Source organism: Mixophyes fleayi, chromosome 4 (assembly GCF_038048845.1).
Source record: "Mixophyes fleayi isolate aMixFle1 chromosome 4, aMixFle1.hap1, whole genome shotgun sequence".
NCBI lineage: Eukaryota > Metazoa > Chordata > Amphibia > Anura > Limnodynastidae > Mixophyes > Mixophyes fleayi.
In genome coordinates, this window is record NC_134405.1 from 268,826,431 (window position 1) to 268,840,355 (window position 13,925).

Sequence of the window (13,925 nt, forward strand, 5' to 3'; positions counted from 1 at the left end):
ACAGTTTAAGAATAAAATAATCCTTATCTGTCTCCACGTGCTCTCCTACAGGATTTTGCCAGCAGAGTGTTAGGGTTCTGTTCACAACCACTTCCTTAATTACAGCCATGGAGCCAGACACGTGATATAAACGTTTAAACTGTTTATTGCAGTAAAGTTAAAGTCCAGGTACGGCAAAAATAAACAGTAACAGTTCAGGCTGAATGGAACAATGGATTTTCAGATCTTGGCAAACAAGCAGTAAATAATAAAGAAATGCAGCAGATGACTTAACTGAAACCAGTTTGTAGTAGCAGCCAGAAACATGCAGGTAATCCAGGAACAGAGAGACACATGAACAGGCTAGGAACATCACACGAACAGGCTAGGAACATCACATGAACAGGCTAGGAACATCACATGAACAGGCAAGAAAACTTCAATGACCAGCAAAGGATACAGGAATCAGCAGGCACATATAGGCCACAGACAGGTGTGGAGTGATTAACTAGCAGTGCAAGTTAACCCCTGACCGGAAAGGCTGAACAGCAGTACCCCAGGAGAATCATAGGCACTGCAGGGTAATATGCACACAGGGAAACTAGGCAAATAATAACACAGGGCAAAATGCACACAAAGAAACAGGGCAGATCATAACACAGAGTGACTCAGACCAGGAAGTGCAGCATACTATACAAAGACACAAGACCCTCCCCTCCACCTTATTGTTCGGGTCTACATCCCATGTTAACCCCTTCAGGAAAGTGCAAGCTCGAGTGCCACACTGTCAATATTTAATTGCGTTCGTCTATAGGGGACTCTCTTGTAATAAAATCAAATTCTATTTGCAATTGTTAGAGCAGCAAGACAGGAGGATAGAGGAGGCTTATTTTTCAATTTGTTTGCACTACAAGTCCTTTGGGGTCTCCCATATTCCCCAGTGTTTTACACTAATTTTTCTGGCTGTCAAAAAAAGTCATATTTGTCAGCAGTATCTATATATAACAATATTTTGCACTGCAAGTGATTTGGGGTGTCCAATAGTCCCCAGTGTCTTACACTAATTTTTCTGGCTGTCAAAAAAAAGTCATATTTGTCAGCAGTAACTATATAAGACAATATTTTGCACTGCAAGTGATTTGGGGTGTCCAATATTCCCCAGTGTTTTACACTCATTTTTCTGGCTGTCAAAAGTCATATTTAGCAGCAGTATTTCTACAATTTTTTGCACTACAAGTGCTTTGGGCTCATTAAAATGGATTCAAAGCAGTCCACATATGAGCAGAATCAGCAAGCAGGTGCTGGCACCAGTCCTGATGGTAGTGTTCCCAGTACGTCATCTGGTAAAGCCGATGTAAAAGTACATAGTCTTTGTAAATCAGGGGAAAAAACACACACCAAAAACCAATTCACCGTGTTGAAGCGAAAAAGAAACTACTGTTACATGTGAAAGCCGAGCTGCAAGATTATAGTAAGGCATTAGAGGATAATGTATGCTCTGAATTAGAAATGACACCAATCCATAAGGAGAGTCCATCCACCAGTGGTATGTCTAATCATGAGCATTCTGTTAGTGTACCCATAAAGAAGGGCCCTTTCAGCAGTTCTGCTGATGTGTGCCTGAACAGCACGAGTGTAGTCGGTGATACACAAATTGAGGATGCCACTTTGGAACTAGAAGAGGATGAGGGGGAGATTTGTGTAGGCGACGAGGGCGCTAATGATGATGTTGATGAGGATGATGCAGACAGATACCAAATTGCCTTTCTCAATTTCTATTTATGTTCTACAGTCTATAATGGCTGAATAATTTTCTAATTTACTCCTAGTGAAGAGGGGGTCTGATGCAGACAGATACCAAACTGCCTTTGTCCATTTATTTTAATATTCTAATTCTACAGTCTATGCAGGCTGCTTTTTTTCTATTTAACTACAAGTGGAGGGGGTGGGGGTCATAGACAGCCACCAAACTACCTTGATCCATTTATTTTTAATATTGTTCAGTCTATGCAGGCTGCTTTTTTTCTATTTAAGTGGAGGGTGTAATATACACCCAAAGACGATGGCTACATTGCCAATAGTCAAAGATGGAGGAGGAAGACAACCAGGTTTGTCTGTATAATTTGCAGGCAAGTGTTAGAATTAAGGACGGTCTACCAGGGATTAAACTGTTTTTCCATAATTTATTAGCTTTAGAATTACCTCACTTATCCAAGAAACTGGTGGAACACTAAATTATGGTTATTTTAGACCAAAAAAATTGTATTATTTTTCAAAAATAGCAAAACAAAACCAAACAAAACCAAAACACGCAAGGGCGGTTTAGCAAAACCAAAGCCAAAACCAAAACACGACGGTAATCCAAATCCAAAACCAAAACACGGGGGTCAGTGAGCATCTCTAGTTTACACATGATTTTAACACTCAATCTTTAACTGACCTATCACACAGGTTATAGATTTGCTGAATTTCATTCGAACAGTGCTCTTACACTCATATACACCTATAATCTGCCATCACCTACTGAATAAGGGCATAGAGACCCTAATATACTGTCACACACTGGCACACATTATGTTCCTTGTTACACACAGGTTAGCAATTTACACACCAGCAGTCAAATGGTTAACACATCAAAACTCTTGCACAAATGTACACGCTGGGACACTAGACTTTTTAGTCAAATGGATATTCACACACCAACATTCAAAGGGTTACCATTGTCAAGCAATGCTCTTCATAAAAGGCTAATGCATTCATTAGAGCATATATAAAAAAAGAACATATAATAAAAATGACAACTGCAAATACAGTTGACAAAAACAAATGGGATGAAATGACAGACAAAAACTTTCGTATCATAAACTGTATGCCTGGAACAAGGCAGAATGAAATGGACAATCCTTCCATTAGATTGAGACCCCAAGAGCTGGCAATTTACTCAATCTCACACATGGTATTTAAGACGGCTCCCGACTACCTACAGCGTCGTGACATTACAACGCTGTCAGTGTAGAGGAGCCGAGAGGTGCAGTTAGGAAGAAGGAAAAAAGAATAAGCAGCAGAAAAGTGAGAATGAAGAAACAAGAATAAATGTAATTACTTATGAAGTAATAGGGGAAGAGGTGGTTGGAGATAACAAGGGAGTGGGGGCCGGAAAGAGGGGGGTTGAATGAAGAAAATGGGTGAGAGGGGGCAAGAGAAAATAGGGGGTTGGAGGAGGTTAGAGAGAACAAAGGGGGTTTCAGGAGGCTGCAGGATGGAGAGAAGGGGGGGATTTTTTTTTTTTGCCTTAAATATATGCCACATAAATACTATAAAGCATAAGTAATTAAATATAACTATAAAAAATATATATATTAATATATAAATATAAATAATATATTCAAAAGAAGATGATATCATTATTAGCAATAATAGTCTCTATTAAATGTGAGGGACATTTGTAAGCTATTAATTTGATTTTGGGGCTTGTGGAGAAATAGGCCTTTTTATTAAATGCCTAGTCCTTTGCAAATGCTGTTATTAATTTAATTTCAGGGCAGGTGGAAGTGGGGGTGGGGTAGGGGTTGGAATATGTTTGTTTATTAAATGGGAATGCTATCAATTTATTGTTGGAGCTGCTGGCAGCAGGGGACTATGCTAGTTCATTAAATGGAAATACTATTAATTTAATGTTAGGGGTAATGGGGGAAATAGCTCTACATAATAAATGGGAAGGTGGATGGGAGGAATGTGTCTTATTTTTTAAATGTAAACACTATTAATTTAATGTTGTGCTGGTTAGGGGGAAGGATACCTAAATATTTAAATGGGTGTTATTAATTTAATGTCAGGGGTGTATGGGGAAAAACATATTTATTAAATGGGTGGAAGGAGGCCTGTTTATTAAATGTAAAAAGCTACTTATTTAATGTCTTGCTGGCTGAGGGGGAGTGGAGCCTACATTGTTCACTCACTCCTCAACTCTCCAGGAGGTGAATAATAATTATTTATCTTCCAAACGGGACTCCAACATTCCAGGATCTGGCCAAGCAGCAACAGACCTTAAGACACCAACAGCAGCAGTACCAGGTAGTCAAAACTACAAGAACAGGCAGGAGAGTGTAGTGTTGAAAAAGGGCTTGCGCTTGTGCAGGGCTAGGTGTCCACGCCATAGGATGGCTACAGTGGTGCACCACTGCTGAGAGGTAGCATCTACTTCCACCAAGGGGGGGGCTTCACTATCTAGTTATGGCTCTGGTATATTAACTACCACTCAAATGTTTCCGACCTAATGCAAAGTGTGTGAGGCATCCTAAAAACTACAAAAATTGCAAAGTGATATAGGCAAAACATGAGTAGGATTCCTGAAAAAAAAAATATCCTTTTGAAACTATATTAACTTCTAATTGTTACCCTCAATGATGGAAAGTTAACTTGTGAAAAAGGAAGGAAGAGGTAATAGAACAAATGGGGATAATTCTACATATTCAGAAAGGAATTTACAACTACTGTGACCTTATCCAAAAACATCAGCCAAGCTTGGGAGGCTTCACCAAAAGTTCACACTACCATAATCACACAACTAAATCTCTACATTTGCAACCCTGAAATAATTTTCATGACAGTTATTAAGGACTAGTCATTTTCTCATTGACCATAATCCATTCTTCTCACTCACATGGGCTTTCCAGTCATTTTTCAACATTTATTTTAAATAATGATTAAATGTAAAATATTGGATGACATGAGTATGGGGATAACAGCATTGGGACATATAGCAGAACCTTTGTCATAATAAATCATTTGTCAGTGTTGAAATAATTACCACAAACATATATGTAAACAAACATTGTACTAACCTGTAAAGTTGGATGTGTTTTATTTATGTCTCCCCAGCTAATAATCCAAACTTGGTCATGGGATTTGTCATAAAATAATTTGGATGGATAAGGATCAACATCTATTGTCTTAAAGAAAAATCAGAAATAATAATTACAAAAATGAACTTAAACCATATAGCCTGTGATCCCTAATCCACTGGACTGCATGTCTATTGTACCACAACAGAGGACATATATACTGTAGAAATAGGGTTAATAAAAGCTAATTATACAATGTCTTTCTAAAAATAAACATGTATTTTTTAGTAAATAGTACTTCAGAAGAATTGATTAAATTAAATATTCTTTAAGGCTACTTAATAATAAAATTGAGCCATACCAGTGTTGTACACTTTACTTTTATTGCATAACCTGCAACTTTCAGTTAATGCCCTAATTAAAGAGATAAATGTTTCATCAATACAAGTCAAACTCGGTCTCTGCAATCTTAGAAGATTTATGAAGAGTAAATTAGAACACCTTTACCAGTAAAAATGGTTTACCATATTCATCAATGCATTTACAAAAAATTACCTGTTTAACCTTTTGCATCTGGATATCAATGATTAAAACCCTGTTCTGTTCTGGCTGTGTGACATAAATGTATTTCTCCCTCACATTGATTACTGAAGACCATGAACATATTTGATCTGGTTCTCCTTCATGTTTTTGACACATCTCTTCCTAAGTGGAAAAAAAAGACATTAAAAATGTTAGCAATGGTCTGTAGGTTTCCCAGAACCTTACACTGTTTAGTGGTAAACTCTTGCCCCCCCGACAGAACTATTACTTCCATGGTGACAGATTGAGGCAAACTGGGAATGCTCCTTTGCTTCACATGTAACTGATTAAAACCTGAAGGCACTGCAAGCAATATTTTCAGAGCTGAATTACTCTTGCATAAAGAAGCATTCCTACTTCACTTCAACTTGTGATAACAGCAGTGCCGTAACTAGACATTTTAGTGCCCTGGGCGAGACAGGGCACCGGTGCCCCCCATCTAAATGGGAGTGACATTTGCCGAGTGGGTGTGGCCAACCTAATGAGGGGGTGTGGTTGGCACTTTACTGAAAGTTTTCTGTTACACATATTTGCAAATGCACAATATGCCAAATGCATGATTATATATATTTATTTATATCTATATACAGTAGATATATCAATATAGATAATATATAATAGTATAAATCTATATAATATAGATAATAATATAAAAATCAAATGCTTTCTGTATTTGTACTTATATTTACCTTACCTTATACTTGCACTTATATTAAATTCCTAACTCACTATTTCTTTAGATAGGTTGTAACAGTATATCTACAACAGGCAAAGGAACATGGACAGGGAACATGGAGCACAGCACTTTGGTGCACAGACAGCCCTGGCCCCTCTGTGTAGGATGTAACTGCAAACTTGAATGGAGCAACGTGAAAGGCTGCAGTACTGACCAATCAGAGCGCGCCTTTCACACAACTGAATGCAATCACCTCAGTGAGTTAGCTTAGAGTAATGCTCTTTACTTGGTGATCGGGATCAGAAAGTTGTATCCGGGAGCAGGGGCAAACGCAGGATTTCAAAACGGGGGTTTCCAAATGTTTGTAAGGGGAAGCCTATTTAACAAGCATCATGGTGGTAATTGCACCGCCACAATACCTGTTCTGTTATTGCCATCACAGGATGGAGACAACAGATTACTATAGTTTGAAAACAATTTATTCTTTGAATAAAACATTTTTAATGAAAGGTTTTAAAATATATATATTTTTTATTAAATGTAATCTATTTCTTCAACCTATTTTTTCCACAGTATTGTATCTGAAATCCTTATATACTTAGTATAGTTTACAGCTATAAAACACCTATGTATCACTGAACTGGGGGCCCTATTTATAAATAGACCCCAGTATCTCAAATATAGTTTATACAGTCAAGTCCATAAATATTGGGACATCGACACAGTTCTCATATTTTGGGCTCTATACATCACCACAATGGATTTGAAATGAAACAAACAAGATGTACTTTAACTGCAGAATTTCAGCTTTAATTTGAGAGTATTTACATCCAAATCAGGTGAACGGTGTAGGATTTACAGCAGTTTCTATATGTGCCTCCCACTTTTTAAGCATAGCATAGCATACTAACAGGGACGACAGCATTTCTGCTGAGAGGTGAGTACCTCTCAGCAGAAATGTTGTCGTCCCTGTTGTGGGGGTATAAGGGGTGCCATCTCTGCTGTGTTACGCTCAGGCTGCGTCATGTCACGGGCATGAAATCATGCATGCACCCCTTTCTTTCTTACTGATCTTTCTGCGACCTCAGATAGCTTCACCATGTTGTGCAGATACTGCTTTTAGGGTGGTTTGATTTGAATGTGGGGGGTTCTGGACAACTGTAAAATACCCCTAAGTGCCCATCTGGCTCACATATGTAATGAGATGGCAAAATGAGATACACACAAAGGGGAGGCAAATAAAGGGACACAATGTAGAAATAGAGACATATAATCACAGGGGGGGGCAGAGAAACACACATGGGGAGACACAGGCACACATAAAAAGGGGGGCACACAAATACAGAGGGAGAAAGAGGGCTATCCATGCAAATTTGGATAAAAAGATAACACAACCAGGGATAGAAGAAGCTGATACAGACATACACACTAGAAGGGGGAGGGGCAAAAGACACTGACACACAGTACACACAAACATGGAGGGAGACAGAAGTCAGCACTGTGCTGATGAATTGTGTGAATGAAGACAGTAACCTGCTACTCTGAGTAGTGGATTTGCTCTGTTTACTAGCAAACATGGATCAAAGTATAAAGACAGGGGGAACCGCTTCCCTTTTCAAAATATTCCTCAAAACCTTCTACCTCTCTTTACCCCCCCTCCACTCATTTAGTTCATCCATACTTACCAACTTTAGAAAGTTGGTTTCCGGAAGCCTGCCGGGGGAGGTGGGCGTGATGGGGGGGCAGGGTTCCAAAATACGCGTCATTTTGGATCCACACTGTGACATAATGACGCGTCATTTGACAGAGGGGAGCAAGCAGGATACAAGCATAGGGGAAAGGAGTTTATGGACAATTGAACCCCCCCCCCCTCCCTGAGTGCGCGCCTGCTGGAGGTTACAACTCATTCACTGCATCATAAGCAGCTTCAGCCATCATATCTCCATCTTTACATATACTCTTTGCCAGTGCCAAAATCTGTCCTCTCAATTTCTCAGAATGTGGACATTCAATTGCATTGTCTTGTCAAGACTCAATCTGCATGTCAGTAATACATGCTTACATGTGTAGTAGGTTAGTAGTTAGGTCAACTATGGGCCTAGCTGAACTGTTCAACATATTTCTTACACTATATACATATATATATATATATATATATATATATATATATATATATATATCTCTATATCTATATCTACTATATAAATGTCTAGTGGCGTGTGTGGGAAAAAAAACCAAGCTGCAGCGCCACCTGCTGGGCAGAGTTATACACTGACCTATATATTTCTTGAAGGAGAAGTGACAGTTGGGAGTGGTTGGTGGTTGCCGGGGGTGACAGTGGGGAGTCTTTAACACCCTAAGTAGCTTGATGAAGGATGTGGCGATGAAGATGAAGGATGAGGTGATGGAGAAAAATGATGAGGTGCTGACATGTGGACAAAACCACGTTAAAAAAGGGCACTTGCGTCGGGAAGTAACTAGGCCCAAATGCATGACAAGAACCTTTTTAACACCTTAAGTAGCTTGATTTGACTAGAATGCATGAGTATCATGCACGGGTTAACTTGTATATATATATATATTTATATATATATATATATATATATATATATATATATATATATACATGTATAGATTCCAGGGCGGCACTCGAGGATTTAGGACAGATTGTAGTTTGTATCAAAAAGGTGTATTTAATCCAATCCAATGTTTCAGTATAGTACTTTCCTCAAGGACATCATGTGAGTCTGACAAACATACTCATTACATATAGTGCACAGCATAATTAACATACCTTACACCTGCTGCAATGTGGAATGAGCTGCCTATGTTAGCTCTGCCATTCCAGCATGCATTGCAAGGGAATAGCACTCCCACTAGATCAAAACTGACAAACAATGCAGAGAAACATCATCATACACGGCGTGGCTAACAAGCATCACCACGGCAACCCAAATTCTAGACATTCAAAAAAACAAAAATATTCTAGTGCAAAAGTAATAAACTAGCGTCTATTTACCCAATGATCACCGGGTAACCACCTAAAGTGCCATAACCATTTAAAACTACACTAAAAGCAAACATTTAAAAAGAAAAGGAAAATACATATATGTTGATATACAAATGGCAAAGCCACACATACAATATATCAGTGTGACTTACCAATATCAGCATGTTTATATAAGCTATACTTGATTAAGAGAACTCGTATTGCTATTAATAGATATATTAACTAGAGATGGGCAGGCTCGGTTCCCCGAGATCCGAACCCACCCGAACTTTGCCTATCCGAGTACCGAGCCAGGCTCGGTACTCTCCCACCCGTTCAGTATCGAAATCGAGGCAAAACGTCATTGTGACGTATTTGTATTTCTAAGGTCGGTTCTCGCGAGATTTGAAAGTCATAAATACCTGCCTCCACTGCAATCCATCGCCATTTGACAGAGGGAGAGAGCAGGGTCAGGTCACAGGCTGTATTAGAGCAGGGGCAGAGCTATAATTGTACACCTTATTCTTTGTGTTATTCTTTCATTTCTAATCTATTCAATTCTATTATTAATTCAATTTCTATTAGCAATTGTTAGAGCAGGAAGAGAGGAGGATAGAGGAGGCTTATTTTTTTAAAAAAATTCACTAGTGCTTTGGGGTGTCCCATATTCCCCAGTGTGAAACACTAATTTTTCTGGCTGTTAAAAGTCATATTTCTCAGCAGTATCTATCTAAAACAATATTTTGCACTACAAGTGCTTTTGGGTGTCCAATATTCCCCAGTGTGAAACACTAATTTTTCTGGCTGTTAAAAGTCATATTTGTCAGCAGTATCTATCTAATACAATATTTTGTGCTACAAGTGCTTTGGGCTCATTAAAATTGATCCAAAGCAGTCCACATATGAGCAGAATCAGCAACAGGTGCTGGCACCAGTCCTAATGGTAATGTTCCCAGTACGTCATCTGGTAAAGCCGATGTAAAAGTACATAGTCTTTTTAAATCAGGGAAAAGAAAACACACACCCAAAAAAAATTTACCGTGTTGAAGCGAAAAAAAGTGTAACTGAGAAAAGTTAACTGCTGAGAAAAAAATAATTGCCAACATGCCATTCTGCACACGCAGTGGCAAAGAAAGAATGAGGACTTATCCTTTCTCTATTAGTGGCAGATCAAAAAATGTTACTGAGCCTTCTTCTTGTAAGGTCACTCGTGACCAAGCAAGACCAAGTAATTTGGAGTCTAAAAGTGGTGCACAACTACTATTACGCAACAAAGCCGAGCTGCAAGAAAACAGTAAGGCTTTAGAGGATAATGTATGCTCAGAATCAGAAATGACACCAATCCCTGTGGAGAGTCCATCCACCAGTGGTATGTCTAATCGTGAGCATTCTGTTAGTGTACCCATAAAGAAGGGCCCTTTCAGCAGTTCTGCTGATGTGTGCCTGGACAGACCGAGTGTAGTCGGTGATACACAAATTGAGGATGCCACTTTGGAATAAGAAGAGGATGAGAGGGAGATTTGTGTAGGCGACGAGGGCGCTAATGAGGATGTTGATGAGGATGAGGTTGTTTGTGTAAGTCCTGCACCAGTGGCAGCAGTTCTGGCATGTGACAAGAAAAAGGCCATTGTCATGCCTGGGAATAAAACAAAAAAATCCACTTCTCATGTGTGAAATCATTTCTACCCAAATCCAGACAACAGTTGTATAGCCATTTGTAGTGTATGTCAAGCCACAGTCAGTCGAGGGAGGGACCTTAACCATCTTGGAACCTTGTCTATGTTACGCCATTTGATGAGAGTTAATGGCAAAGTGTTGGGAAAATCTGAAAGTTCTTCCAAATAACTTACAAGCACGCCATCATCAGCTAGGACTCTTCGGTCACCGACACCCCGACGGCTACAGAATACACCCACAACAACGTCCTCATCAATATCCTCAGTAGTGCTCGGAGTTAGCCCTGCATCCAAATTTATAAGTCTGGATGACTCCTGCACTATAATTGATTTCTCTTAAGAAAGAATTAGTCCCACTGCTGCTGCTGTTGCTGCTGCTGGAGGTGAATCATCAGCCGAGAGGAAGGCCAAGAAAAAGAGCAGTCCTACATTTCAACAATTAACTGTGAAATAATCAATTGCTAGGGGAAGCAAATATGACAGCAGTCACCCAGTCGCCAAGCGAATCATAGAAGCCATGGCTGTCATGTTAGTGTTAGATCTGCGTCCAATATCCCCAATAAACGCAGTTGGTTTTTCACAGTTAATTGAGGTTTTGTGTCCGTGTTACAGAATTCCATCGCGACCCCATTTTTTCCGTAAAGCTATTCCACAACTATACCGAAAAGTGTGTACAAATGTAGAGATTGCGCTGAAAAATGCCATTCTGCCCACTGTCCACTTAACCACAGATATGTGGACAAGTGGAAGTGGTCAAACCAAAGACTATATGACTATGACAGCCCACTGGGTTGGTCATTCGCCTTCATCAGCAGGAACAGCAGCAACATGTGCACCACTATGTAACATTTGTCACAGGCAGGCCACTCTTTGTATCACTGGCTTCACTAACAGGCATACAGCTGACAATTTGTTACGCAAACTAAGAGATGTGATTGATACATGGCTTATACCACTTGGACTCTCTCCAGGATATGTCATTTCTGATAACGGAAACAATATAGTGTGCGCATTACAGCTGGGTGAATTCCATCACATTCCCTGTTTTGCTCACACCATCAACTTGGTGGTGCAGAGCTTCCCAAAAAATAACCATGAGGTGCAGGAGATGCTTTCGGTGGCCCGTAAAATTTCAGGGCATTTCAGGCATTCTGCCACAGCATGTAGGAGATTGCAGCAGCTCCAAGAACAGTTTAACTTGCCCTGCCACCAACTTAAGCAAGAGGTGGTTAATAGGTGGAATTCCATCCTGTACATGCTTCAGAGGATGGACGAACAGCGCAAAACCATCCAAGCTTATTGCACAAGCCATGACATTGGGAAAGGAGAGGGATGTATTTCACTGAAACCATTTGAAATTGTGACGTACTTAATTCGCTTCACAATGATCCTCGAGTTATTAAAATCTTGAACTCGGATCACTACGATTTGGCCAGTGTGCTTGATGCAAGGTTTAAGACCTACATTGAGTCTTTGCTTCAAAATGAAAGAGATGTGAAATTTTGCAAGGAGCTATTGCTCCGCAAGTTGTCCGCTGAACTGGGCCTTGGCTTGACGACTTGTCCTCCTTCAGTTTCTCAAGCAGCTGCTGCTCGTAAAAAATTTAATTTTCCAAAAAGAAGCAGGGAAGACACAGGGCGCAGACCAGAACAGTTTAACATCTGGGCTGGTTTGAAGGATTTTTAAAAAAAATGTGTGACCTTGCCTGTAACTCCATCCAATACAAATATTAACATGCAAAGGATGGTGGAGGATTATTTTCAAGAGGTAATTGATATGGAAATGTCAGACAGTCCCTTTCCTTACTGGGAAGAAAAGCAGGCCATTTGCAAACCCATGTACAAACTTGCTTTGCAATACCTAAGCTGCCCACCCTTTAGTGTGTACTCAGTACAGCCGGAAACTTAGTCAGTGATCGCCATAGAAGGTTACTTCCTAAAAATGTGGAGAAAATGATGTTTTTAAAAATGAACTACATCTTCCACGAGGAAGGCCTTCACCATCAAAGTCATCCAAGCACTGACTGTTCTCTAATGGCAGATTCAAGTGGCGATGAATTGATAGTCTGTGATGATGACGTACACACTGATGAGGGTGAGGATGAAGCTGAAGATGATGACGATAACATCTTTTTAAAACTTTCTATTTAAGTGTAGGGTGCAATCTACCCCCAAAAAGGAAAGGGACTTGGGGCATTTCTATATCACGTACCGTCTTGAAAGGCTGCTGTTTTGGCAGTTTCTCATTAAGGGTAGGGTGTCATACACAGACTGACCCCAAACTGGCTTTGTTCATTTCAATTAATATTGTACAGTCTATAACGGCTGAATTTTTTAGTATTTTCTACAAGTGGAGGGGGGGCTAGATAGACAGAAACCAAACTGCCTTTGTCCATTTCTTTAGATATTTAACTATAAGTGTAGGGTGTAATATACACCCAAAGACGATGGCTGCATTGCCATTATGCATAGACGGAGAGGAAGACAATCTGGTTTGTGTGTAGAATTAATGACGGCTTACCAGGAATTAAACTGTTTTTTTCATAATTATATAGCTTTACAATTACATTGCTTATCCAAGAAACAGGTAGAGCACTAAATTAGTTTTTTTTATGCCCAAAAACATTTATTTTTAAACAAAATTGCAAAACAAAACCAAAACACGCAAGGACGGTTTGGCAAAACCAAAACCAAAACACAACGCTAATCCAGATCCAAAGCCAAAACCAAAACATGGGGGTCAGTGAACATCTCTAATATTAACCATTAATACTACCAAAAACAGTTGCAACCTGGATTTCTATATATATAATGATACTATATAAATACATCATCTATTATTTGCATGATCATATCTAAATAAAGCAGCTATAAACCACTAACCATACATCATATATTGTAATGAATGCATGCCCATGGCATGCATGGGCATGCCATGGGCAAGCACTGAGGCTCAAATAAAAGAGCCTGGGAAGTTTCACAGGGAGCATGCATCCAGATCTACAAGAAACAATTAAGAGGGAGATTCTAATTAAGCCCATATGGAACCACTGTATTTAAGGGATGTATCCAAGTAGATTCCAATTGCATTAATTTATTATCTCTATCTCCAAGCAATGGTGAAACATGGTCAATAAGTTTATTCCGGAGCATAGCCATATTGTGTCTAGCATTCAAAAA

At 39.4% G+C, this 13,925-nt stretch overlaps 1 protein-coding gene across 1 annotated transcript in view; it reads right to left on the bottom strand.

Annotated features, from left to right (window-relative positions):
- FSTL4 (follistatin like 4) overlaps nucleotides 1–13,925 on the bottom strand; it is a 1,520,806-nt gene that overhangs the window by 40,399 nt on the left and 1,466,482 nt on the right. Inside the window, exons 13-14 of the mRNA XM_075209744.1 lie at nucleotides 5,379–5,528; nucleotides 4,824–4,931 (exon numbers count right to left, since the gene is read on the bottom strand). Of these exons, the coding sequence (XP_075065845.1) occupies nucleotides 4,824–4,931; nucleotides 5,379–5,528 (258 nt within the window). The remainder of the gene's footprint in view (nucleotides 1–4,823; nucleotides 4,932–5,378; nucleotides 5,529–13,925) is intronic.